General features: G+C 56.2%; 4 protein-coding genes across 7 annotated transcripts; 2 read left to right on the top strand and 2 right to left on the bottom strand.

Moving 5' to 3' along the window:
- Positions 1-372: 372 nt before the first annotated feature.
- LOC134431394 (ATP-dependent 6-phosphofructokinase, muscle type-like) lies at positions 373-8,046 on the top strand. Its single transcript, XM_063179415.1, is given in 24 exon segments — positions 373-596; positions 1,402-1,418; positions 1,421-1,477; positions 1,570-1,593; positions 1,595-1,648; positions 2,022-2,211; positions 2,891-3,056; positions 3,134-3,178; positions 3,263-3,371; positions 3,465-3,560; positions 3,650-3,742; positions 3,838-3,963; positions 4,231-4,295; positions 4,378-4,441; positions 4,551-4,697; positions 5,200-5,270; positions 5,359-5,446; positions 5,679-5,831; positions 6,227-6,391; positions 6,493-6,554; positions 6,755-6,866; positions 6,991-7,090; positions 7,481-7,586; positions 7,689-8,046. Coding segments are annotated over 24 exon segments (2,349 nt in total). The 5' UTR covers positions 373-505; the 3' UTR covers positions 7,837-8,046.
- A 614-nt stretch (positions 8,047-8,660) lies between these two features.
- Positions 8,661-10,975, bottom strand: ASB8 (ankyrin repeat and SOCS box containing 8). Its single transcript, XM_063179416.1, has 3 exons — positions 10,801-10,975; positions 10,181-10,285; positions 8,661-9,594 (listed from the first exon to the last, which is right to left on the bottom strand). Exons 1-3 carry the CDS (start codon positions 10,915-10,917, stop codon positions 8,962-8,964), a joined length of 855 nt encoding a protein of 284 aa, XP_063035486.1. The 5' UTR covers positions 10,918-10,975; the 3' UTR covers positions 8,661-8,961.
- A 591-nt stretch (positions 10,976-11,566) lies between these two features.
- Positions 11,567-16,091, bottom strand: RNF212B (ring finger protein 212B). Of its 4 annotated transcripts, none has more exons than XM_063179293.1 (11): positions 14,315-16,091; positions 13,882-13,934; positions 13,707-13,781; positions 13,499-13,614; positions 13,152-13,200; positions 12,976-13,039; positions 12,828-12,870; positions 12,686-12,737; positions 12,573-12,612; positions 12,236-12,267; positions 11,567-11,760 (listed from the first exon to the last, which is right to left on the bottom strand). In XM_063179293.1, the coding sequence occupies exons 1-11, from the start codon at positions 14,412-14,414 to the stop codon at positions 11,698-11,700; spliced, it is 687 nt and encodes a 228-aa protein (XP_063035363.1). In that variant the 5' UTR covers positions 14,415-16,091; the 3' UTR covers positions 11,567-11,697. The 4 variants fall into 4 exon arrangements, 2 of the variants coding, with proteins under 2 accessions (XP_063035363.1, XP_063035364.1); XM_063179294.1 differs by having other exon boundaries at positions 12,242-12,267; XR_010030958.1 differs by having other exon boundaries at positions 11,685-11,760; positions 12,828-12,902.
- Positions 16,092-16,186: 95 nt separating this feature from the next.
- LOC134431353 (zinc finger protein 787-like) lies at positions 16,187-20,892 on the top strand. Its single transcript, XM_063179358.1, has 3 exons — positions 16,187-16,633; positions 18,453-18,536; positions 19,455-20,892. The coding sequence occupies exons 1-3, from the start codon at positions 16,474-16,476 to the stop codon at positions 20,168-20,170; spliced, it is 960 nt and encodes a 319-aa protein (XP_063035428.1). The 5' UTR covers positions 16,187-16,473; the 3' UTR covers positions 20,171-20,892.
- Positions 20,893-25,472: the final 4,580 nt, after the last annotated feature.

The raw sequence follows: 25,472 nt of genomic DNA, 5'->3' as shown, positions 1-25,472 counted from the left end.
AGAGTGGCACTAGTAAGGAGTGCAGAGCAGCTCCCACTGGGAACAGGGATTCGGACCAGTGAGGACAAACTGGCCCCGCTAAAGAAGGACTGGACCATTAAGGAGAGCAGGACAGGGAAAACAAACTGAGACCAGTAAGGACAGACTAGCACCAGTAAGGAACAGAGATTGGCACCAGTAAGAAGGACGGAGCAACTCCAGAGAGAGTATGCACTGCGTCCAGTAAAGACAAACTGGAACCAGTAAGGAGAGGCTGGGACCGCTAAGGACAGCCTGGCCCCAGTAGGGAATCGAGACTGGGACCGGTAACGAGGACTCCCAGTAAGGAGTCCCCCCACGCCCCCCCCGGGCGGGAGTGTCCCGGCGGCGGCAGCGGGGCTGTCCCAGTGTCGCCGCGTTCCTCCCCAGGGTGCCACTCTGCGCTGGCAGCGTCACTCAGAGGGACAGAGCCGCCCGTCCCGCCTTGGGATTTGCCCGAATTTCCCGATTTTTTCCAGGCAGGAAAATGCCCCCGAGCCCCGCGGGACCCCAGCACACTGAGACCCTGGGGGTCGGCAAAGCCATCGCCGTCCTCACCTCCGGGGGGGACGCGCAGGGTAAGAGCACCTCAAAACCCCCGGGATCCAAAATCCCTAGAAATCCCCAGCCCGAAATCCCTGGAAATCCCCCCAAACCCCCCCGAATTTCTCCCCCCTCCTCCAAAACTCCGCAAATCCCCTGGGATCCCCGGAATCCCCAAGCCCCCCCCCTCCCAAATCCACCCCCCCAAAATCCCCCCCCACCCCAAAATTCCCCCCCCCAAATCCCTTAAAACTCCCCCCCCCCCCCCCCAAACCACCAAGTACCTAAAACCGCTCATTTGAGGTAAAAATCAGGATTTTGATGCCACAACCATCAGGGTTTTCCCTGGATTGAGGTTCTGGGAATGACCTTGGTGGGGGTTTGGGGTCGGGTGGAGCTCGAGGGGTTTTGGGATAGCAGAGGGGAACAACGGTGACAAAATTCGGGCAGGGGACTCCAAGTGGGCGCCGGTGGCACTTTGGTACTGAGCCACAATAATCAGGATTGCCCAAAATTCCAAGGATTCATCCCCAGATTTGGGATTTTTCTGGGGGGTCCCCAAGGATGGGCGGACAGACACGGGGGGGCTGCCAGGCCATGGGGGCCCCCCCCCCCGAGTGTCCCCTCCCCCCACCCCCGTGTTTGTCACCCATGTCAGGCGCTGCCACCAAAGGTCACCGGGGCAAAAATAACCCAGGCGGTGGCAGCTGCGAGGGGGGGACAGGGGGGGTACGGGGGGGACAGATTGGGGGTGTCCACTGAGGGGTGGCAGCTGCAGGGAGGTGACAGGGGCTTGGGGATGTCACCAAGGGGTGACAGGATGATGGCGGTGCCCCACAGGGATGAACGCGGCCGTGCGCGCGCCGTGGTGCGTGTGGGGATCTACACCGGGGCCAAAGTGTTCTTCGTGTGTGAGGTCAGTGTCAGCCCCAACCCCGAAATTCCACAGCCCCACCGCAAAATTTGGGAAAAGGTGTCCTTGAACCACTGTCCGTTCTGTCCCCACAGGGCTACCAGGGGCTGGTGGACGGTGGGTGACCACATCAGGGAGGCCACGTGGGAAAGTGTGTCCATGATGTTGCAGCTGGTGAGGGACACATGGACAGGGGGACAGTGGGGAATCACCTCCTGGGCTGGGGAGGCACTGGGCATGCTTCTCACTGGTCCCAGTTTGTCCCTCACTGGTTCCAGTCTGAGCCTGGGCTCAACAGAAAATGACCCAGAAGCAGAGCTGGGATGGGGGGAGGGAGGGAAGGGTGGACACAGGGATGGACACAGGGACGGACGTGGGGATGGGATGGGATGGATGGATGGATGGATGGATGGATGGATGGGTGGATATGAGGATGGGACAGAGATATGGACATGGGGATGAGATGGGCGGATGGACAGAGGGGTGGACAGACACAGGGATGGACAGCCAGCCCCAAGGCCAGCCGTGCCCCACCGTCCCTCCCCAGGGTGGCACGGTGATTGGCAGCGCGCGCTGCCAGGATTTCCGCACGCGCGAGGGGCGGCTGCGCGCCGCGCGGAACCTGGTCAAGCGCGGCATCACCAACCTGTGCGTGATCGGCGGCGACGGCAGCCTCACCGGTGCCGACACCTTCCGCGCCGAGTGGGGCGGGCTCCTGGCAGAGCTGCTCAAAACCGGTATGGGGGGGACACCGGGGGAGCCCCGAAACCCTCCTGGGGTGAGGGAGAGGGAGGGGGGCACAGGGAAAGGGTTGGGGTCAAAAGAGAAAGGTTTGGGTTCAAAAGCACAAAAAAATTTGGGTTTTCGCACATAATAATGTGGTGTTCTTCCCTAATTATGGAAGTTTAGGACACTTTTGCTCCCCAAGGGGACACTTTGAAGGAGGGCAGAGAGAGAACAGGGGATGTGGAAAGGTTTGGTTTTGAATCAGGAAGTGAAACTCCAAAATTGTTTTTTTTTCCATAATTATGGAGGTTTGGGGCACTGTTGAAGATGTTTTAAAGGGGGACACAGAAGGAAAAGAGGGTGTGGTTAAAAAACGCAGGGTGCGGCACTCAAAAATTTGAGGTTTTCCTGCAAAACAGAGATTTGTGGCACTGCTTCCCCCTAAGGGGACATTTTCGGGGGGGGTCTCGCGTCAGGAAAGGAGGGTGTGGGAAGGTTTGTTGTTGCAGTGTAATGTAAGTTTGTGATTCCAAAAAAACTTTGGTTCCAAAATCAAGGTGTCCTACACAAAAATACGGTGTTTTGTTACCCAAAGCTGAGTGTTTTTCCCCCAAACAATCCCTTTGACACCTCTACCCCCCAAGTGACCATCTGGGGATGGTGTCCCCCTCCTGCCCACCCTCTCCCCAGGTGGCATCACGGCAGAGGAGGCGCAGCGCTCGAGCCACCTGAACATCGTGGGCATGGTGGGCTCCATCGACAACGACTTCTGTGGCACTGACATGACCATCGGCACCGACTCGGCGCTGCACCGCATCATGGAGATCGTGGACGCCATCACCACCACAGCGCAGAGGTGACAAGGACACTCTTGTTGTCCCCCAGCCCCCGGTGTTCCCGTTTCGGGTGGGTGACGCTTTCTTGTCCCCACAGCCACCAGAGGACTTTTGTGCTGGAGGTGATGGGGCGGCACTGCGGGTACGTTCTGGCACCTAGGAGGGGTTCTTGTCACCCCAAAAACTGGGGGAAGTGGCTCAAAAGCAGGTTTTGGCCCCATTTCAGGTACCTGGCGCTGATCACAGCCCTGGCCTGTGGTGCTGATTGGGTTTTCATCCCTGAGTCACCCCCTGAGGACGACTGGGAGGAGCACCTGTGCAGGAGGCTGACTGAGGTGGGAGGGAGGGATGGACATGGGGATGGAGGGATGGAGGGATGATCTCCCCCCGTCCCTATCCTTGCTGACACCCTGTGATCCCCCCCCCAGACCCGTGATGGTGGCTCCAGGCTCAACATCATCATTGTGGCTGAGGGCGCCATCGACAAGCACGGCAAGGCCATCACCTCGGACGAGATCAAAGCTGTGAGTGGGGATGGGGGGACATGGGGGACATCCCCCTTTGCCCCCTCCCTTTTTGGGGCCAGTCCCAGAGCTCTCCTGTGTCCCTGCAGCTGGTGGTGAAACGTCTGGGGTACGACACCAGGGTGACCATCCTGGGCCATGTCCAGCGTGGGGGGACCCCCTCAGCCTTCGACCGCATCCTGGTGGGCACCTCCTTCCTCACCCCGGTCCCAAACAAAGGGACCTGGAGGTGACTGACAGCCCCCCTTGGGAGGTGACACCCCTGATGTCCCCTCAGGCCAGCAGGATGGGTGTGGAGGCTGTGATGGCACTGCTTGAGGGGACACCAGAGACGCCGGCCTGCGTGGTCAGTCTGTCCGGCAACCAGGCCGTGCGCCTGCCCCTCATGGAATGTGTCCAGGTGGTGAGTGGGGATGGGGGGACGCTGGGAGTGGTCCCAGACCCAGTCTGGGTCCCTAAGATGGTTCCCATCCCTAAGATGTCTCCAAATCCTCCAGGGAGTGTCACCAAGCCAGCCCCAGGGATGGATCCCACCCCAAGACACCCCATTCCAACCCAAACCCATCCAAAACACTCCAACACTACCCAGGACACCCTAATCCCACCCCAGGACACCCCAATTCCACCCAGGAAACCCCAATCCCACCCCAATCCCCCTCTGTGCCCCCAGACCAAGGACGTCACCACAGCCATGAATGAAGGACGCTTTGAGGATGCGCTGAAGCTGCGGGGCCGGTGGGTGGCACCTCCGTGTCCCTGTCCCTGAAACCCCAATGTCCTCAAACCGTCTCAAAACCCCAACTTCCCTGATTTTTAGGAGCTTTCAGAACAACTGGAATGTCTACAAGCTGCTGGCTCACATCCGCCCGCCTGCCACCAAGGTAGGGAGCACTGGGGAGGGGCCTGAGCTGGGACACCCCAATTCCATCCCAGGCACGGATACCACCCAATCCCACCCCAACCCCCAGTGAGCCCTGTCCCTGTCCCCAGAGCGGGTACACGGTGGCCGTGATGAACGTGGGCGCTCCGGCCGCAGGGATGAACGCGGCCGTGCGGTCGACCGTGAGGATCGGCCTCATCCACGGGCACCGCATGCTCGCCGTGCACGACGGCTTCGAGGGGCTGGCCTTTGGCATGGTGAGGGTCCCGAGGGGAATGGGGTGGGAAAAGGGTCAGGAGAGGAACTGGGATGGGGAGATTGGCACAGGGAACAGGGCTTGGGATGGATTTGAGGGGCTGGCATTCGGGATAGTGAGGGTCCTATGGGTGAAAGGAGTTGGGATGGGGAGATCCCTATGGGATGAAGGGGTGGCCAGGGCATGATGGATTTGACGGGTTGGATTTTGGGATGGGGAGATCCATGTGGGAGAAGGGTGAAAGAAAAGGACTTGGGAAGGGGCAGTTGTGGCACTGCAGGGATGGAGATTCCTCAGGATGGGGGTGTTTAATCCCTGTCCAAACCCCAGCCCTGCTATGGGTCTGATCTGCTGCTGTCCCCAAGCCAGGGGACATTGTGTGACCTCCTGAGAGGGCTGAGGGGACATTGTGTGAGCCCAATGTCACTCTGAGAGGGCTGAGGGGGGCCATTGTGACCCCAGATCCTTCTCCCACCCCATTAAACCCCTGTTTCACCCCTCAGGTGGAGGAGATCAGCTGGAATACTGTGGGCAGCTGGACGGGGCTGGGAGGATCCAAACTAGGCACCAAGAGGTGAGTCCCCGCTGCGTGTGGGGTCATTTGGGGTTCCTCTGGGGTCCCCCTCTGGTCAGGCTCATCCCAAGGAGTCTCCCCTTCCCAGGACTCTGCCCAAGAAACATTTTGAGGAGATCAGCGCCAACATCAGCAAATTTGGGATTCATGGTCTTATCATCATCGGTGGCTTTGAGGTCAGTGCCGTGTGGGCAGGGTGTGGTCAGCAGGGTGGGGTCAGTGGGGCTTGGTCAGAGCATGGTTGGGGTGTGGCCAGGGTGGGGTCAGGGTCCCTCTGCCATCCCCCAGGCATTCACAGGCAGCCTGGAGCTGGTGGAGGGCCAGGTCTGGTCAAGGTGTGGTCAGTGCCCCCACTGTTCCTCTCCTCTCCTCTCTGCATTGTCCCCTGATGTTCCCATTGTCTCTCAGGCGTTCACAGGTGGCCTGGAGCTGGTGGAGGGCCGGGCACGCTTCGAGGAGCTCTGCATCCCCCTGTGCATCGTGCCCGCCACCGTCTCCAACAACGTTCCCGGCTCTGACTTCAGCATCGGCGCTGACACCGCCCTCAACACCATCACCACTGTGAGACCCCAGATACCTCCCCAAAATCCCCCTTGTCCCAAACACTATCACCCTGGTCGGACACCCCATCCTGTAGCCTCTGCTCCCAAACATCATCACCACAGTGAGAACCCAAATCCTGTACCCCATATCCCTCCTGATGCTAAACATCATCATCGCAGTAAGATCCCAGTGGAAGTCTCAAATTCCCCTTATCCCAAAGCACTTCTCCTACCTCTATCACCTCTCTGAGACCCTGATGGAAATCCCCCAACTGCCCTGACATTAGACCCCTTTTCCTGACCCCAAATCCCACATTTCAGACATGTGACCTGATCAAGCAGTCTGCAGTGGGCATCCCAAGTTCCCTGGCCCTAAACCCCTTTTCCTGACCCCAAATCCTGTCCCCACTGCAGACGTGTGACCTGATAAAGCAGTCGGCTGCAGGCACTAAGCGCCGTGTGTTCATCATCGAGACCATGGGTGGCTTCTGTGGCTACCTGGCCACTATGGCTGGGCTGGCGGCCGGCGCCGACGCCGCCTACATCTTCGAAGAGCCCTTCAGCAGCCGTGACCTGCAGGTGGGGACAGTCTTGTCCCCAGTCCCCAGTGGCACCCGGGTAGTGTGCAACGAGTAGGTTCCCCACTGACCCCGCTCCCACCTCCATTCCCGACCCCACAGGCCAATGTGGACCACCTGACAGAGAAGATGAAGACCACGGTGAAGAGGGGGCTTGTGCTCAGGTGGGTTCCAGCCTTGGGAGGACCTCATGGCACCCCCGTGGGGATTGGGTTTGGGATCAGGGGAACTGGGCTCTCACATTGGTGATGGGCAAGGGATGGAAGATTTGGAGTCTCATTGTGGTGCTGCTGTTTGGGATCAGTGGAATTGTTTGGGATGGGGTGAATTATGGGATTTGGGCCTGATCCTGTCCCTGGTGCAGGAATGAGCGTTGCAATGAGAACTACACCACAGATTTCATCTACAACCTCTACTGTGAGGAGGGCAAAGGGATTTTTGACTGCCGGAAAAACGTCCTGGGGCACATGCAGCAGGTGGGAATGGGGTGAGGGTTTGGGAATTCCCCCAGGAACAGGATCGGTGTTCAGGGGATTTCCCTGGGAAGGGGATTGGGATTTGGGAGATTTCATTGGCTCATCCTGGATTCTCCTGGGGCAGGGAGGCAGCCCCACCCCCTTTGACCGTAATTTCGGCACCAAGATGGGCGCCAAGGCCGTGGCCTGGATCACCGGGAAGATCAAGGAGTGCTCCCGGCATGGTGGGTGCTGCTGGATGGGGGATCCCAAAGGGGCCCCAGAGTGACCCTACATTCCCAAACCATTCCCAAAAAGCCCTCCTGTGGATTCTGGGGGATGTTCCCCACTCCTGGATGATCCCAAACATTCCTAAACTCCCCTCCCATGTTTTTGAAAGGTCCCAAATATCCCCAACCTACCCTCCCATAGGTTTTACCCTCATGCAGCATCCCCAGCATTCCCAACCCCTGCTCCAGGAGGATCCCAAACATTCCCAACGTCCTGTCCCAGGTGTTTTCCCATCCCTGAAGATTACCAAACATTCCCACCCTTCCCTCCCACGTCCCTGGAGGATCCCAACCATTCCCAACTTGCCTCCAGGAGGTTCCCTACCATTCCTGTGTTCCTCCCAGGCCGGATCTTTGCCAACACGGCGGACTCGGCGTGCCTGCTGGGGATGCGCAAGCGCAGCCTGGTGTTCCAGCCCATCGCTGAGCTGCGCCAGCAGACGGATTTCGAGTGCGTCTCCCTCCCTGTCCCTCCCTTCCCCACCCTGGGAAAGTGGGACAAAGCCTGGGATCCCTCCCCAGGGATATCCCCAGTCTGTCTCTGTCCCCTCAGGCACCGCATCCCCAAGGAGCAGTGGTGGCTGAAACTGCGGCCCATCCTCAAAATCCTAGCCAAGTACAACATCGAGCTAGACACATCTGAGACGGCGCACCTGGAGCACCTGACCCGCAAGGTCCTGGTCCCCGAGGCCACTCTGTGACAGGGACAGCAGTCACTGCCAGCCTGAGGAACCCCAAAAATCCCCTTTTCTCACAACATCCTGGGGCTTTTCAGGGATTTTATGGGATTTTGAGAAGGGGTCCCCAAGCGGTATCAGGTTAAATTGAGGATGGATGGTGGAGGTTGAGGTTTTTAGGGTTAAAAGTCATAAAGTGGAGATGTTTCAATAAATTCAGTGCTTGTCCAAGTGCTCCAGGTGTCTGTGAATCCATGGAAAGGCAAACCTGGACCCCACTGACACCAAATCCCTCCTCATCCTCAGGATTTCCCTGCCCAGCATAACACAGAGGGATAAAACAGGTAAAATTTGTGCCCCAAGTTCATCCCAGGAAACAACAATGACAGTTTTTAGCCACTTGGTTTCACCTTGGAGATCTGCTCTTCCATTGGATCCTGGAATAGATCCCAACCCCCCCCCCCCCCAAACCAATATCAAAGGGTGAATTCCTAGAGGGAAACCTCAGGAACCTTGAAGAGGTGGGAGGGAAGCCCTCAGCTTCATGTGGAGCTCTCTGGAAGAGATTTCTTTCACCTACAAGAATTCCAGCCCTGCAAAATTTTGGTTTTTGAGGTGGTTTCTTGATGTAGCATAAAAGTTATGGATAAACAGGCAGAACTTCACTCTCCATGCTGGAGAAACACCTGGATCTTTGATTTTCAGCCAACCCATCCCACAGGATTACTCTGCATCCCAACCTACAATTTCTTGCCTTGGGTCCTTCCTCAAAGGAGACTTTTCCTTTAAAACCTTCCTTTTGCAAGGAAAAAAACCAAAAAAAAAAAAAAAAAAAGGGGAAAAACAGATCAATCCAACAGCTGGGATATAATTTGCCATCAGAGGGATATTGTTCATTGCAGGAGAGTGAAATGGGGGGACAGGGAGAGAAGCAGAGGGAACAGAAAGGAGGAAATGGAGGGAGCGTGACAGAACAGGGGGAGAAAGGGAGGGGACAAAATGGAAGGGCCAAGGGGAGGAAAGGGAGGCAGCGTGAGGGGCCAGCAGGGTGCTGGGTGGCTGAGGGGAACAAAAACCATGGAGAAGAACCTGGGAAGTGACAAAGTGAGCGGGGATCCTCCGGGGAGGGGAAGGGCAGCTGTCCCTGGCTCAGGTGAGCAGCAGCAGGTACTCCTTGAGGCAGGCGGGCAGCGGCAGCTGCTGCACGGCCTGGGGCAGGAAGCGCAGGCCGAGCGAGCGGCGCACGGCGTAGCGCGACAGCGCCTGCAGCGTGCCCGGCGCCGAGCACAGCAGCGTCAGCCGCTGGCACAGCTGCGGGTCGCGGGCCACCTCCCAGGGCAGGCTCCCGTTCTTGCGCAGCTCGAAGTGTCCCGTGGCTCTGTGCAGCAAATCCAGGCAGGAATCCTCCCGCTCCGTGCCCAGGCCCCGCACCAGCAGCGCCACCAGGCGCGAGATGGGGCTCTGGCCCTTCAGGTTGACCACGCGCACCTCGGCGCCGAAGTCCAGCAGGACGCTGACGCTCTCCAGGTTGCCCTTCATGGCCGCCCAGCTCAGGGGGGTGTCGTTGTTGTAGTCCAGGGCGTTGACCAGGGCGCCGTTGGCCAGCAGGGCCCGCACGCACTCGGCGTTGTTCTTGAAGGCCGCCCAGTGCAGGGGCGTGTCCTTGTTGCCGTCCAGGGCGTTGGGGTTGGCTCCGTACTCCAATAAAATCTCCACGCAGGTTTCATCTTTTTCTGCTGCATAGTGAAGGGCTGTCCGGTTGTAGCCATCCAGGGCGTTCACCTGGGGGAGAAAAAAAAAAGGTTTGGGGGTCAGGGAGTGGCTCCAGCTGGATCCTGCAGCAAGGGAAGAGCTAAAGGTCCCAAATCCCAAATGTAGGGAAAAATAAGGAAGGGTTTTAGCCAAGTAGCCAGGGGAAAGTGGGGTAAAAAATCCAGCAAATGTAGGGTTTAATTCTTCCTTCCCAGCCTCCTGAAATCTCAGTGCAAAAATTTAGGTTTCAATCCTTCCTCCTCTCCCGAAAATCTCAGCCCAAGAATTCCCTCCCTGTTGGAACAGTGAACCTTCCCCTGGTGCCGCTTTGTGAGGAAATACAAGCCCATGGAATATCCTGGGGTGGAAAAGACCTACAAAGATCTCCAAATCCAAGCCCTGGCCCTGCACAGGACACTCAAAAATCCCCCCCTATGCTGGGAGCATTGTCCAAACCCCAGTTTCCGGAGCTTGCGACACTCAGGGGGAAGAATGTTTTCCCAAAATCCAACTTAAGCACATCAGCTCCAACATCAGCTCTTAATCAGCTCTTCCTGACTTCCCTGCCCCTTATCTCGGAATTTTCCACCTGTTTTCGGTTTTTCCAAAGCTTTACCTCAGCTCCTTTTTGCAGCAGCAGCTCAACGCAGTCGGCATCAGCCACCATGCAGGCACAGTGCAGGGGTTTGAGAGTGCCGTGCAGGCAGTTCACATCGGCGCCCTGGGGAGCACAGGAACACCCCTGGTAAGGAACTCCCCATTTCCATCCCTTCAGAAACGGTTAATTCACACAAACCCCGAGGGTTTGTAGGAACCGCCTCGGGGTCAGCAAAACCCATCCTTTCCCTGCCCTTCCCATCCCTTCAAGAAAGGCATAATTAGGAGAAATCCCGGGGGTTTGTTCGCAAAACACTTCCGGTCTTAATTCCAGCTCCCGCTTGTGTTTCACTAATTCACTGTCACCAAACGGTGCCCGGAGACCCCCAGACACACCGCCAGCCCCGGGGGTTCGGAGGGTGGAAGGAAAAGCCTGGAGTCTCTAAACCAACCGGAGATGCCCTGATCTTACCCTCCCGGGAAAATCCCTCCAGGGGATCCCCACGGAAGCTCCGCAGGGAGCGGGACAGCCGGCGACTGCTCGGCACTGCCCGTCAGAGGCACCCGGAGTCCGGGCGGGACTCAAGCAGGCCGGCCCGACCGCGGAAGGGCTGGGATGTCCCGGCCACGGGGCCTCACCCGGCCGATGAGATCCTCCACGTTGTCCCGAGGGAAGGAGCGGATGGCGGCGATGGTGCGGATAAGGCGCTCGGACAGCGAGTACTTGCTCTGAATGCTCTGCATGATGTACCACATGGCGCGGGCCGCGCCGCGGCATCCCCGGCCGGCCCCGCCGAGCCCCGCGCCGGACCCGGGGCGGGGAGGGAGCGGCCCGGGCCGGGCCGAGCCGCAGGAGAGTCCGGAGGTGGAGCGGCGGCTGCTCCGGAGGAATGCGGAGTGGCCCCGGAGCGGTCGCGGGGCGGTTCCGGGGTCCCGAGCCGCTCCCGGACCACCAGCGGCGGCTGGCCAAGCTTGACGCGGAAATACCGCTAACCAGAAGTGACGTCACACCAAGTGCCCCGCCCGACCGCCTCGCCACAAATCCGGCTCCGGCTCCCGAGCTGGTCCCGCCCCCTGCATGCTGTCCTCCAATCCCCAGCACCGATCGCTCTTAAGCCACGCCTTCCATCGGATTTTCACCAATCCGCGCTTTCCTATGATCACGAAGGCCCTCCCCCTCCTCCATAGACCCCCTCCTCGTAACCCCCTTAATTTTCCCCCAATTTTCCCCATTTTTTCCCAATTTGCCTCCATATCCCGCTTTCCCCTTAGGCCACGCCCACACCGAGCTACCAACCAAAAGGAACGCAGCAACACAACCTCGATGCGCCCGGGGGGCGGGGCCTCGCCGTAGAGAGGCCACGCCCCCCTAGCCCGGCCCCACAAACGGACCCAAAACGGCACCAAAATTGGAATTTTTTTTTAATTCCTTTTTAACAACTTCTGCCCCCAGTTATTTCCAGGTATAACATCCAGGGAAGCCCCGGAGCTCCTGTTCAGGAGCCTCGGATCCCGTCAGAGATCTCTGTTTGTCCTTTATGGCCGTGGGTTGAGATCCCACTGGGAGCGCCCGCCCCTCGCCAGCCGCAGAGCAGAGCTCTAAATAAAGAAGATTAAATTCCTGGCTACCGAATATCGGGGTGGCTATCGCAATTTGGGGGGTGGCTACTGAATTCTGGGCGGGCTTGGTTACAGAATTTGGGGGGGGGTGGCCTCTGAATTTGGGGAATAGCTACTGCATTTGGAGGTTTTATCTTGATTTCGGAGGAAAAGCGGTGGGATAAGGGAGGGTCAAGGAGGAGGGGGTGGAGCTGGGGTCCTCCCAGTGCTCCCAGTATCACCAAGCCCCCCTACCAGTAACCCAAACACCCCCTCCCAGTGCTCCCAGGAATCCAAATTCTCTCCCAGTAAGCAATCTCCCCTCCCAGAGCCCCCAGGTCCCTCCTGGGGCTTCCTACATCCCCTCCCAGTCCCTCCCAGTTTATCCCAGTCCCCACAGATTCGCCTCTCCACATCTCCCGGTTTATTCCAAGGCCCCCAATCCCCTCCCAGTTCCTCCTAGTGCCCCCAGTACCTGTACCTCGCTTGTCCCAGCCAAGGGGGGCGCTGAGGGAGGAAAGGGGCATTAGGGGTTTTTTTAAGGTCACCCCACAGATCAGGGTCAGGGGTTTCTCTGGGAGGGCTTGGGGTCCTGCAGGGGGTTTGGGGAGCTCTGGGCTCCTTCCGTGGGGCTTTGGGGTCCCTGTGGGGAGAGATCAGGGGTTTGGGGTAACACCATGGGGGTATGAGGCCCTATATGAGCTTTTAGGGTCCCTCCTAAAAAGGGGGGAAAGGGGATGGTGCTTGGAGCTGAAGGGCAGGGCTTGGGACATTACCTTGGGGTAAATCCTGTAGCATTTGGGGTCACTCACCTACGCTGGAGGTCCCTGAATTTCTGTAGGCTACGCCAGCCTGTGGTGGGAGAGCAAACCATTATGGGAACCCCCCTAATTTGGGGTGGCCCCCATTTGGGGTGAGGTCTCACCTGCCATCCTGGGGTGCTGTGGGACTGGGGGGGCTCCAGTGGGGCCAAGCGGCTGCAAAAGAGAGGAGGGAAGTTTGGGGGACCCCCCCCTTGTGAAATTGAGGGAACCCCATCCCAAGTTAGGATGCCCCACACCCCTTACCTGACCACTTGACTGCTGAGCTGCCGGCGGGGCTGGGGGGTGACTGGAAAGGAGACAGAAAATTTGGGAGAATCCCTATGGGCAAGGAGGGGATGAGGAGCTGTTTTACGGCGTGAAAGACTCCCCTACAAATTTGGGGGGCACTTACCTGAATGTGTGGGGGAGGGATGGGGAGTGCTGCTGTGGCTGCTCCAGTGCCAGCCTGGGGAGAGCTGTGTGGGGAGATTTGGGGGGGACAGTTTTGGGAGTGAGGTAAGGGGCAGGAGGGATTTGGGGGGGGGAGTTTGGGGGCCAGAGAAGGGGAAGGGGGGCTTTAGGGGCCACCTGCATGCGGCGCAGCTCCTCATTCTCCCGGCGAAGTGACTCCAGCTCCCTGGGAAGGGGGAGGATTTAATGGAGGGTGGGTTTTCCCCCACATTTGGGGTGGGGGTCCCTCCATAGTGCAGCTGAGGGGGGCAGAGCAAGGGGGTGGGAACTCACCAAGATGGCAGTGAATGGCAGAACATGCTGTCACCAATGTGGCAGCCAAGGGGGGATAAGATCCTCCCAAAAAAGGGGCCAGAAGGCTGAGGACTGTCATTAAGGTGTTGACCAAGGAGTGCTGCCTCACCCACATGCCCAGAGGAGCCCAAGATGGAGGTGTGAACCCCCTTCCATAACGTCCCCCTCACCTCCTCCTCTTCCCCAGCTCCTCTCTGGCCTTGTCCAGCTCTGCCTGCACCCGCCGAGTTCTGTCCCGGTGCAAGTCCACCAGAAGTTGTGCCTGTGCCGTCTGGAACTGCCACACCTGGGGGATGTGGGTCACTCCCTTGTACCCCCCAGTGTGTGGGGTGGGGACAGTGGTGGAACTTCATCCTCCGTCACCCCTGTCCTCCTTACCTGCGTGATGTGGGCAAGGTGCTTGAGGGTGAGGGCCACTGGGTTCTTGAAGAAAACCTTCTCCTCTGGGCGCATCTGTTGGGCATGGGGGTGTCAAAAGGATGGGAAGAAGGTTGGGAACGGGAAGGGAAAAGGGTAGGAAGGGGATGTGGGGAACAACATGGAGGACACTGGCCTGATCAGAAATGGGCAGGTAGCGGCAGGCGGTGCCACAGACTGGGCAGGGACCTGTGAGAAGGGGAGAAAAAAGTGAGAAAAGTGAGAGAAAAATATGTCCAAAAGTCCCAAAAATTGTGTTCCTTGAGGGAAATGGACCATTTCCCTTCATTTTAGGGTTTTAAATTGAGGCAGGATCCTCCATTTCCACCATGCTAAGGGTGTAAATTGAGGGGAAATTCTCCTTTTCCCATAATTTAAAAGACAGAAATTGAGGGAAAACCCTCTTTCCCCGATATTTTAGGAGTTTAAATTGAGGGCAGAGCCCTCATTTATTTCCTTGAGTTGAGGTGACCCTTCCTTTCCCTCTCATTTTAAGGGGCTAAATTGAAGGAAACTCCCCCTTTCTCAGCATTTAAAGGGCTTAAACTGGGGGTTTCCCTCAATTTTACCTGAGCCCCCACAGCCCTCGCACAGGATGTGGCCGCAGTTGGTGATGGCGAAGTGGGCACCATCCTGGCGGAAGCAGCGACAGCAGTGGAACCAGTCCATGGTGGTGCTGGAGCGAGGAGCCGCCTGTGCTGCCTCCACACAGGAGAGCCTGGGAGGGAATGAGGGGGAAAGGTGAAGGGAAAAGAGTGGGAAAAGGTGAGAGGAAAAAGAGATGGAAATGTGAGGGGGAAAGGGTGAGAAATGTGAGGGAAGAAGGGCTGGAAGCGTGAGGCCAAAAAGGGCGGGAAACGTGAGGGGGAAAGGGTCAGAACTGTGAGGGAAGAAGGGCTGGAAGCGTGAGGCCAAAAAGGGCGGGAAACGTGAGGGGGAAAGGGTCAGAAATGTGAGGGAAGAAGGGCTGGAAACATGAGGGGAAAAAACAGCAGGAAAGGTGAGAGGGAGAAGGGTGGGGAAAGGGAGGAAAAAAAAAGTGTGGGAAACATGAGAGAAAAAAGGGTGGGAAATGTGAGGGGGAAAAGGGCGGAAAAGGTGATGAGGGAAATGGTGGGGGAAAAGAAGAGAAAAAAAGCAAGAAAGGGGAGAGATGAAAAAAGTGGGAAATGTGAGGGGGGAAAGCGCCACCTGGATGGGGACAGTGAAACCAGGATTGGGACATGAGGATGGGGACAGCAACACCTGGACCTATGGGGGCAGATGGGGATAAGGACACCAAGATGGAGACACCAGGATGGAAACAGGGACATCAGGGCAAGCCTGTGGAGACATTGGGAGTGGCATGGGGACACATGAATGGGGGTGTCGGGATGGGAACACTGTGACGGGGATGGGGACCCCCGGTGGGGACAGGGATTCCAGAACCCTGGGGATGGGGTCCCCAGGATGGGAATCCTGGGATTTGGGCACATGGATCTGCTGATGACAACAATTAAATGTCTCTGAGCAGCCTTGTTCCACTATATGGATTTGGGGACACCAGCCAGGGGTGATGACATTGTCCAACTGTGAGATTTTGGGGTCACCCCCAGTGATCCCAGTATGGCCATGCAGAGCTTTTCCCATCCTTCAGGAACCAGTGCCTGGGGTGAGGGAAGGAGATGGAGACCCCATACTCTCACCCCAGCACCCCTAAACCCTTTGGGGGGCTTTGGGGGCATGGGGTGCAGGGGGAGCACCCCAAAACCCTGATCTTACTATTCCATGCTCCCAGAATCACAAAATTCTGCAAAATCTTTGGCTGTGTTGCATAATCCCAACAATTTTTAACTGGGAGGTTGGGGGGCAAAAAAAGCACCCCCAGAATATCGGGGGAGGGGCTCATCGTTCGGAGGGCACAGGAGTCACCCCAGAACCGCAATCCTATCATGACCTGATCCCAAAATCCCTCCATGCCACTGTTGAACCCTCCAGCCTCGCTGTGCGATTCCAACCATTTTTAATTATAGGGATGGCGGGGGCGGGGAGCAGAAATGCATCCCCAGGCCCTCGTGAGGGAGAACCTGGGGGGCATAGGGGCCACCCCAAAACCCCGATCCCCCCGAATCCCTCTATCTCGGGATCCCGTGATCCGTCATTGTGTAATTCCAACCAATTTCTGATTCCCGGGGGTCGGAGGGAGAGGGGCAGGAAACGCCCCGATAAAACCCTCTGAGGGATCATTCAGGGATTTGGGGGGGGGGCGCAGAGGACGCCCCGAAGCCCCCATCCCGCCGTTCCCGGAATCCCTGGATGCCGCTGCCGAGCCCTCCGCCCTCGTTGCGTAATTCCAACCATTTTTAATTCCCGGGGGGGGGCAGGAAACGCGTCGCTGCCGTTACACAAAGCAGGAAGGGGGGAGGGAGAAGTCGGGGGGGGTCCCTGTCCTTATTCCCCTTAAACCCACCCCGCCTCCCCCCCTTCCCCCCCGAGATCCATCTCCCGCTTGGAAAACACCCCCCTTTATAACAAAATAACCAAACCCCAACAATTCAGGCAATTCGCACAATTCCTCCAGTCAATACCGGGCGGTTCGGGGGTGTCCCTGCTGCGACCCGCCCTTTTTTTTTTTTTTTCCCCTAGGGGTTCCCCCCGCCCAAATTCCCTTTTTCCAAGGTTTCCCCCCCACTTTTCCCAGCGTTTTTTCCCCGCTTTTTTCCCAGCGGCGCATCCGGCGGGGAATGGGATGACGGGACCTTCCTGTTCCCGGCCCCGCGCTCGCCTCACGCCCGGGGGACGCCCCCGCCACGACCCCCCCGCACCCCGGAGCCCGACGGGACCCCCGGAGCCACCCCCGGAACCCTCCGGAACGCCCCCGGCCCCTCCCGCGCCGCGGAGCCGCCGAGGTGAGTCGGGGGGCGCGGGGGGAGGGAAACGAGCCCGTTTTTTGGGGGGAAAAGGGGACGGGAAAAAACGGAGACACCCCCTCCAGAAAATTTGGGAGATGCCCCGAGTTTGGGATACCCTGATGTTAGATTTGAGATGGGGGAGGCGATGGCGGTGGGGCGCCGTTGGGGGGGCTGGAAATGAGGGAAAAAGGAGAGTGGGAACCCTCCCACAAAAAAACTGGGAGGACATCCCCCCCCGCCTCCTCCTCCACCAACTGGAGATACCCCCGGGCATGGATTTGGGATGGGGAGGCGACGGCGGAGGCATGGCAAAAGATTTGGGGCGGGGGGGATGTGGATGAACGGCGGATTTTGGGGGTGGAAAGGAGAGAGAATAGAGCGGGGACTCCCCCAAAAAAATGTGGGAGATCCATCCCGTCCAGCTGGGGATACCCAGGGGATAGAGCGAAACGATGGATTGGAGCCGGGGGGGTGGGGCGGTGGAAATGAGGCACCGTTTGTAGGGCTGGAAAAGACGGGAAAAGGAGAGCGGGGAACACTCCCACTCCCTCCAAATTCAGGAGATCCCTCTGCGATTTGGCATACACCCGGTCTTGGATTTGGGAAGGGGAAGGCGGTGGCAGGGGGGCGACAATGGAAGGGGAGGGGGGTGTGTGCCGTTTTTAGATTTGGAAAAGAGGGAAAAAGGAGAGTAGGGACCTCCCACAAAAATTTGGGAGACCCCTCCTGCAGTTGTGGATAACCGCCGTCTTGGATTTGGGACGGGAGGGGAGATGGATTTGGGGCTGGGAGGAGGGATCAGGCTCTGGTTTGCGGGGGGCAGAAAGGGGGCAATGACAGTGGGGACCCCCTCAAAAAAATTTGGGAGCCTCCCCCCAAAAATTTGGGTTACTTCCATGTTGGATTTGGAGGGGGGCACTGTGGATGAACCGTTTTGGAAGGAGCAAAAAGAGAGTGGGCATCCCTCAAAAAAAAACCTGTCAGTCCCCCCCAGTATTCGATTTGGGGTGGGAGGTGAATTTTGGGGAAGGCTCCTGGGGCTCTGTTGTTCTTTTGTGCCCCCTTCGAAAAATTAAAGTGGGGGGAGAGCAAACTTGGGGGAACTGGGAGTAATTTGGGAGCACCCTGGGTGATTTGGGGGGTCCTGGGTGATTTTGAGGGGCACTGGGTGACCCCCCGCTTTGTCACCCCCCCCATCTGCATCCCTCCATCCCCCTCACCCCAGATTTTAGGGGCTGAGTCCGGAGCAGCTGCGAGACCCCCCCACCCGAGACCCTCAGAGAGCAGGTGGGAGGGGAATTGGGGAGTACAGGGTGATTTGGGGAGACACAGAGGGATTTGGGGTCACACAGAAGGATTTGGGGGGACACAAAGGGATTTTATGGGGTGAACAAGGATATTTGGGGGGGCACAGAGGGATCTGGGACCACATGGAGGAGTTTGAGATTACACTGAGGGATTTGTGGGGACATGAAGAGATTTAGGGTGACACAGAGATTTTGGGGGGAATAGATGGATGGGAGGGCAGAGAGGTTTTTGGGGGGATGAGACTTAGGGGGGTACGAGGCGATTTCGGATCTCCCTGAAGGTTTGGACAGGTAACACAGAAGGATTTTGGTGGGGTACATGGAGATTGAGGGGGGAAAAAAAGGATTTGGGGTCACACTGAGAAATTTGGGGGGCACAGCAGAAACCAAGATGCAAACAATCCTTTGGAATTGTTTTGGAATTGTGGGGGGAGGCAGTTGTGGTTTTCTGCTGCTCAGGGGGGTCCTGGGGTGTTTTGGGGTGCTCAGGGCCCCCCTTGACTCTGCAGGAGGCCCCATGGAGCAGGACGAGCTGGACGTGGTGGAGCTGCAGGACTCGGACGAGGGGGACGTGGTCCGGAGGGTCTTCATTGGTGAGGGGGGGACCCCAAAAGTGGATGGGGGGGAATGAGGGGCTCCAGATAACCCAGAAAAGCAGTACAGAAAATTTTGGGGGGATCCGAATACTTTTGGGGGGGCTGTAGGAAAATTTGGGGGGCCTCAGGCACCCCAAGAAGGGGGTGCAGGCAATTTGAGGGGCTGTAAGCAAATTTGGGGGGGCTCCAGATGCACCTAGAAGGGGGTAGAGGCATTGGGGATGGGGTTCAAGGCACTTCTGGGGGTCTACAGACATCACTGGAGAGGGGTAGAGGCATTTGAAGGGGGCTTAAAACGCTCTTGAAAGGGTTCCAGACCCCCCAAGAAGGGGTTTTTGGGAATTTTGGGGGCCTTCAGGTACTTTTGGGGGGCTCCAGACACTCCAGGAGGGGGCATAGCCCCTTTTTGGGGCACAGTGAACATTTGGGGAGGGGTTGCAGCCCCTTTCTGGGGTGCACTGGAGAGGGCCACAGCCCCTTTTTGTGCCCCCTTTTAGGTCACAACAAATATTTGGGTCAGGGATCCAGCCAATTTTTGGGATCCAGTGAACATTTGGGATGGATGTCTGGCCCCTTTTTGGCGCACAATGAATATTTGGTCAGGGGTGCAGCCCTTTTTTTGTCACAATGAACATTTGGGTCAGGGGCCCAACCCCTTTCTGGGGCTCAATAAATATTTGAGGAGAAGGCCCAGCCCCTTTTTGGGTCACAACAAACATTTTGAGGAGGCTCCAGGCACCCTTTTAGGGTGCAATGAGCACTGGGGAGGGGGCCCAGCCCATTTTAGGAATACAGGAAACATTTTTATTGGGGTCCCAGCCCATTTTAGGGTCACAGCAAACATTTGGTTTGGAGGTCCAAATGAGACCAGTGAAAGCCCTTCTGTGCTCTCACCCCCTCCCCATGTCCCCCCAGCTGATGATGGCATCGTGAGTGACAGCGAGGCCGAGGTGCTGCCGCACGAGATCATCCGCACGGTGATCCCGCACAGCCCCCTGCGCCCCCCGCCGCCCCGCGGGACCCCCGGCCCGGCCCCGGGGGGCTCCGAGGAGGGCGGGGGGCGGCGGGGCGGGGGCCGCCAGCGCCCCTTCATCTGCAACGAGTGCGGCAAGAGCTTCAGCCACTGGTCCAAGCTGCTGCGGCACCAGCGCACACACACGGGCGAGCGGCCCAGCACCTGCGGCGAGTGCGGCAAGAGCTTCTCGCAGAACTCGCACCTGGTGCAGCACCGCCGCACCCACACCGGAGAGAAGCCGTACAGGTGCGGCCACTGCGGCAAGAGCTTCTCCTGGAGCTCCAACCTCATCCAGCACCAGCGCATTCACACCGGGGAGCGCCCGTATGGCTGCGCCGAGTGCGGCAAGAGCTTTACGCAGAGCAAGAACCTCATCAAGCACCAGCGCACCCACGCCGGGTCCGGGGCAGCGCGGCCGCGGCGCTGCGCCCACCCCGCCGGTGCCCCGAGGGCTCTGAAGGGGCCTCGGCCGGGGGGCGAGGGCGAGGGGCCCGCAGGGGCCGAGGGCGGCTGCGGGCAGGAGCCACTGATCTGCGTGGAGTGTGGGGAGAGCTTCGCCCGGAGCGCCGCGCTCAGGAGGCACCGCCGGGGGCACCGCCCGCTCTTCGTGCCCTGAGGGGACAATGCGGGGACAGTGCCCGCTCTTCGTGCCCTGAGGGAACATGGGGACACTGCGGAGGGGGCACAGGAACAGTGGGGCACTGTCCTTGCACTGCTGGGGGCACCACCCGCTCTTCGTGCCCCGAGGGAACATGGGGACACTGCGGAGGGGGCACAGGGAGAGTGGGGCACTGTCCTTGCACTGCTGGGGGCACCGCCCACTCTTTGTGCCCTGAGGGGCACGGGGACAGTGGCACCGGGACATGGGGACACACGGATAGTTGGGGCATCATCCGCTTTTCATGCCCTGAGGGGACATCGTGGTGGGGACACAAGGACTATAATGGATAATGCTCTGGCAGTGCCAGCAGTCGGAGACCTGTGGGGACACACAGACAGTGGGCCACAGGGACTGTGCTACAGACAGGAGACATGGTGCCACCATGTGAGGAGACACAGGGAGTGTTCCATGGGCAGGACGTGGTGACAGAGCTGGGGTCACACGAGTTATGCCACAGGTGAGGGAATGTGACACCAAGCTGGGAGACTGTGAGGGGGCACCTGGACTGGAACAAGGACAGGACACAGTGACTCCAAGGAGGAGGATACACAGGACAGAGTGACACAGAGCTGATGTCCCCAAGCCTACCCCGCGCCCTGTGTCACCCTTGGTGCCCCTTGCTGTTCCGTGTCGGTACCACATCCCAGAGCTGTAAATAGGAGAAGGGACACGGGGAAGGGGGGGGGGGGGTAGGGGGGTGGGGAAGGTGACACCGGGACCCCCTGTGGGGTGTGGAGAGGGCATGGACAGGGCTGGGCTGTGAATAAAGTTGTGTTTTGGGGGACCTGGGTGTTGGTTTTAGGGGGTGACAAAAATGGGGGGGATGTGGGGGGAGGGGAGAACCCTGGGAGAGAGAGTTGAAATCCCTGAGGGAGGGAGGGCAAAAAGCCCCCAGGAGGGGAGTTTGAGGGCCTCAGGGGTTTGGAGAGTCTCTGGTCAGTCTCTGCAAAGCCCAAAAGGACAAGAGAAGTGACAGAGTGAATTTGGGGGCCAAAAAAGGGGTCTCAAAACTTGGAAGGGATTGCAGGGATGTCCCAAATTGGAAGGGTGTCAGGGGGACCCCAGAAGGGGTCCGAGAAGGGTGTTGGAGGGGCTGTTTCAGGAGGTGGCCGCCCACTCTGGGCATATATTTTTCTTTGATTTCTTTTGCTTTTTTGGGAATGACTTTTCTGTGGTCATCAATTTTCAACAATCTGATATATTAAACTTTCCACAAACACCCCCTTCTCTGGCCAATAAATAGTCTAAAGCCAACTTATTCTGATACCCTACAGTTTTTGTTTGGCTTAGCTGACTTGATATTAAGTCTAGTGCCTGGGTGGCTCCATTTGCTATCATTTCTATAACTGCTTGGAGTCTTGTAATACAACTGAATAGATAATTTAGGGTCAATAGAGAGTTAAATTGCTGTGCTGGTTTTACCTTTTTGTTTATTATTTGTTTTTTTACCAAATCTTGAACCCTATCTTCAAGATTAAATTTAAAACAAATCCATCTCTCTCCCTTTGGACATTCAATTCCAAATCTATTACCACTTTTTCCTAAGTTTCTTGTAATCCAGTAATTTACTCTGTTTTGCTTACAGGTTCTTAATTTGGATGGGTTATAAGAGTGGCTGTTGACATAGGTGGGTGTAATAAAGGAGGAACTTTGGTTTCTTTCCATGTGATGCTTTCTGTAGCATTTGTGACACGATCTTGCTGGTATCCCTAAAGGGAAAAGACAACAGATGAGTGCCAAAACCAGGAATAACAGAGGTCCAGTATGGCTTATACTCCCACCTCCCATGCCTGTGAGGTTGCAACCCACAGCAGGTTTATTTGATCTTCTCGGTGGCAAAATACAGAGGCCAATCTGGTCTTGCCCTCTATTTCCTTGTCACTTTCTCTTAACTAATTTTCAGGCAAGTTGGTTTAGACACCCTTTAACTGTGGTCTCTTACTGTTCCTCAGGTATCTCTCATTCAACAGGCACTAATAATTCCCATCCACAAAGCTAAGTTATTACTTCACCATTTTTTGCAATAAGAGTATGAATTTTGTGAACTACAATACTAATTATTCTCACAATTCAAGCATTTACTTATAACCCAGCTAGCATGTCCAGTATTGAAATGAATCAAATAAAGTTTACTGATGGAAATGGTAATTCCCCTTTTCCCCTGTACAATTCTCAGGCTAAGGTCAGAATACAAAAACAGTCTTGATCTTTCTGTCTGAAGTATTCCTCCCCAAAGGAGGTGTTTTATTCAGGCAGTGCTTGAAACCAGTGATATAAGCATTATCTTATTTCTTAATTCAGTGTTATTCTTTGTACATTTCTTGGATCATTTGGCTTTTTCCAATCTATTACCACTCAGTCCTCATTGGAAAGTCAGTTAGGTATTGCCCGGTTTCAATGTGATAGTCCATTCCTCAGGTTTCTTCACAAGTCCTTTGATTCTGCTGGCATGAATTCACTCTCTTTCCATGATTCTGCTTGTTGCTTCGGCAGTACCTGGAAAGGACTTCTTAATAGCATAGTAATAAAAGAAAGATAATACTGCATTAACTTTTACCATTCGCTTTTCTTCCAGACTCTCTGGGTTTAGCTAAAAGCTTTTTCCACAGCAGCCCCTTCTTCTTCTTTCCAGCTGTGCTAATAGCTGCAGAGGCAAATCCTTCTTTTTGTGAGTTAGAGTTAGTTAAATAAGAAAACCTGGACCAATTTTAACACGAGAGGTATTACATCTATTGCTTTTTACTTTTTGGGCAGCATTTATTGTTTTAGCCTTACAAATCCATTCTTCAGGAAAAAACCCCACTTTTTAGGGCTAGGGTATTTTTAGGGTTTTTGAGGGAATTTTTAGGTTTTTTAGTGTCTTATCAGGGCATTTTAAGGATTTTGGGGGTATTTTGAGAGCTCTTTTTGGACTATTTAGGGTATATTTAGGGATTTTTAAAGGTTCTTTGTGGATTTTTATGGGGTGTTTTAGGGGTTTTATAAAAATAGGGTATTTTCAGTGTATTCTAACAGCATTCTGAGTCTACTTCTCGGTTTTCATGGGTTTTTTAGGACATGTTGAAGATTAAGGGGTTTTCAGGGAATTTTTAGGGTTTTTTAGGGTCTTTTCATGGCACAACACATGGAGGCTGAGGGGCAGCTTGAGGGGCACTGTGGGGGCTTGAGGATGACAGAGGCTGGGACCTGAGGGAGGAACAGAGAGAGAGGACAGTGAGTGACACACAGAGATGCCAAGGTTGGCAGGGGCAGCTGTAGGATGACACAGAGAAGCTGGGGGCTGAGGGGCAAAGGAGAGGGGTTAAGGGTGACACACAGGAGCTGAGGGCTGGGGGGCAGAGGGACGGGTTGAGGGGTAAAGGGAGAGGGCTTGAGGGCTGGACAGTCCAGTGGAGATCAGTGGTACAGGGTACAGCTGTACCACCCCTCACCCCAGCCTAACCAGTCCCCCTAAAACCAGCCTTTTCCCCCAATAGCAGCACAACACAGCAACCCTAAAAACGAGGCCAGACAGCAACCCTCACACAGCAGGACAATGACAGAACCCTCAGAGGACAACAGACCCACTGCAAAAAGGTAGGGGTGACATCTGTGGGCTAGACAGCAAGAGGCAGAGTTCAGAGACTGAGCACGTCATTTTGAGTTTTTTTTCCCCAGGATTTTTAAAGGTATTTAGGAGATTTTGGAAGGGACTTTTCTGGGACTTTTCAGGGTATTGTTGGGGCTTTTTCAAAGCCATTTTATGATTCTTTAGCATATTTTGAAGATTATGGTCAGGGTCAGAGGAAACACCCTCTGAAAAGGCAGAGTTTTAGGATTGCAGTGGAATGCTTTAGAAAGGGGCCAGTGGTGGCACAGCGGGTCGGGTCCCACACTGCCAGTCCAAAGGTTGTAAGTTTTAGACCCAGCTAAGTTGTTGTGGTTAGGGTTAGATGCTCTCAGCTTTGGTCCGGGAGAACTTCTGCACAGAAAAACTCACCCCCTGAGTTTCCTGATGTCAGTTTGCACTAGGAGGTGCTTGGCACTGCCAGGGCAGCCCGAGTTCTCGGTGGGGGCAGCTTTGCTCCTGGAGAAATCCTGTGCCGGCCGTCTTCCCTGTAAAACCAAACTCACCCCTGCTGCGTGTCGACGTCCGTCCACAGGAGGCACGTGGCACTGCAAGGGCAGCGAGAGTTCTTGGTGTTGGCAGCTGCGGGCTGTGAGAAATTGGTCTCTGCAGTTTTGGAGGCCGAATCGCAGTTTCAGCCATGGGCACACAGAGAGGAAAGGCTGTTAATTTCCTTCGAAAGGAAAGTCTGGCACCCCATGGTTTAAGGGGCAGACGAAGGGCTGTGTAGGGGAAGGAGCTCCTCACAGGACCTTTCTTCACCTCCACCCCCAGTCCAAGGTCTAGCAGCACCCCGTGTGACCAGCTGCTTTCAGAGGGTTACCCGGGCACAGCTGCACAGGGAGCTGCTAGGCCAGAGGGGCTAACAGGGGTATCCCAAGTGTCCCTCCAGGAACTATGGTTGGAGCATCCAGCACAGACTAGGGAGCAGCCGGACCCACCCAGGCACAGAGCATCACTTTGAGAAAACGCCAAGGAAGAGCCCTTTTGCCAAGGGGCAGCATCTGAGCAGGCCAGGCAGCATGTGGGGTTCCAGGAGAGGGCTTTCAGCTTTCCCCTTTTACTGTGTCAGTCCCTCTCCAAAGCCCCAGACCCTCCAGAGCACTCCCAGAAAGGAGAGGGGTTATTAGGAGAAAAAGGGTAGAAAAGACCCCAAAACACCCAGTTAAAAACCCAAGATGGGCAAGAAAAACCCAGAAAACAACCCAGTAAAAACCCCAAGATGGGCAACAAAAAGCCCCCACGAAAACTCAGAAAAAAAAAACTCAAGATGGGCAAGAAAAAATCAAGAAAAAACGCAGAACAATCCCAGAACAAAACCTCAAGACGGGAAGACCAAACCCAGAAAAAAACACCTAAAAAACCCCAAGATGGGCATGAAAAACCCAGAAAAAAAACCAAGATGGGCAAGAAAAAGATCAACAAAAAACCCAGAAAAATCACAAGAAAAAAACCCAAGATGGGCAAGAGAGATCCCCAAAAGAAACACCAAAATGGAGCAGAAAAAAACCAAGGGAAAAAAAAAAAAAAACAACGGAAAAAAAACCCAAGAAAAGCAAGAAAAAAGCAGAAAAAAACTCAGAAAAAACCCCCCAAGATAAGCAAGAAAAAACCCAGAAAAATCCCCAAGATAGGCAAGAAAAAAATAGT

This window comes from Melospiza melodia, chromosome 31, assembly GCF_035770615.1.
Source record: "Melospiza melodia melodia isolate bMelMel2 chromosome 31, bMelMel2.pri, whole genome shotgun sequence".
In the NCBI taxonomy this organism is placed as follows: Eukaryota; Metazoa; Chordata; class Aves; order Passeriformes; family Passerellidae; genus Melospiza; species Melospiza melodia.
The sequence above is the reverse complement of the archived record's forward strand: the minus strand, read 5'-3'. Positions and strand labels throughout refer to the sequence as shown.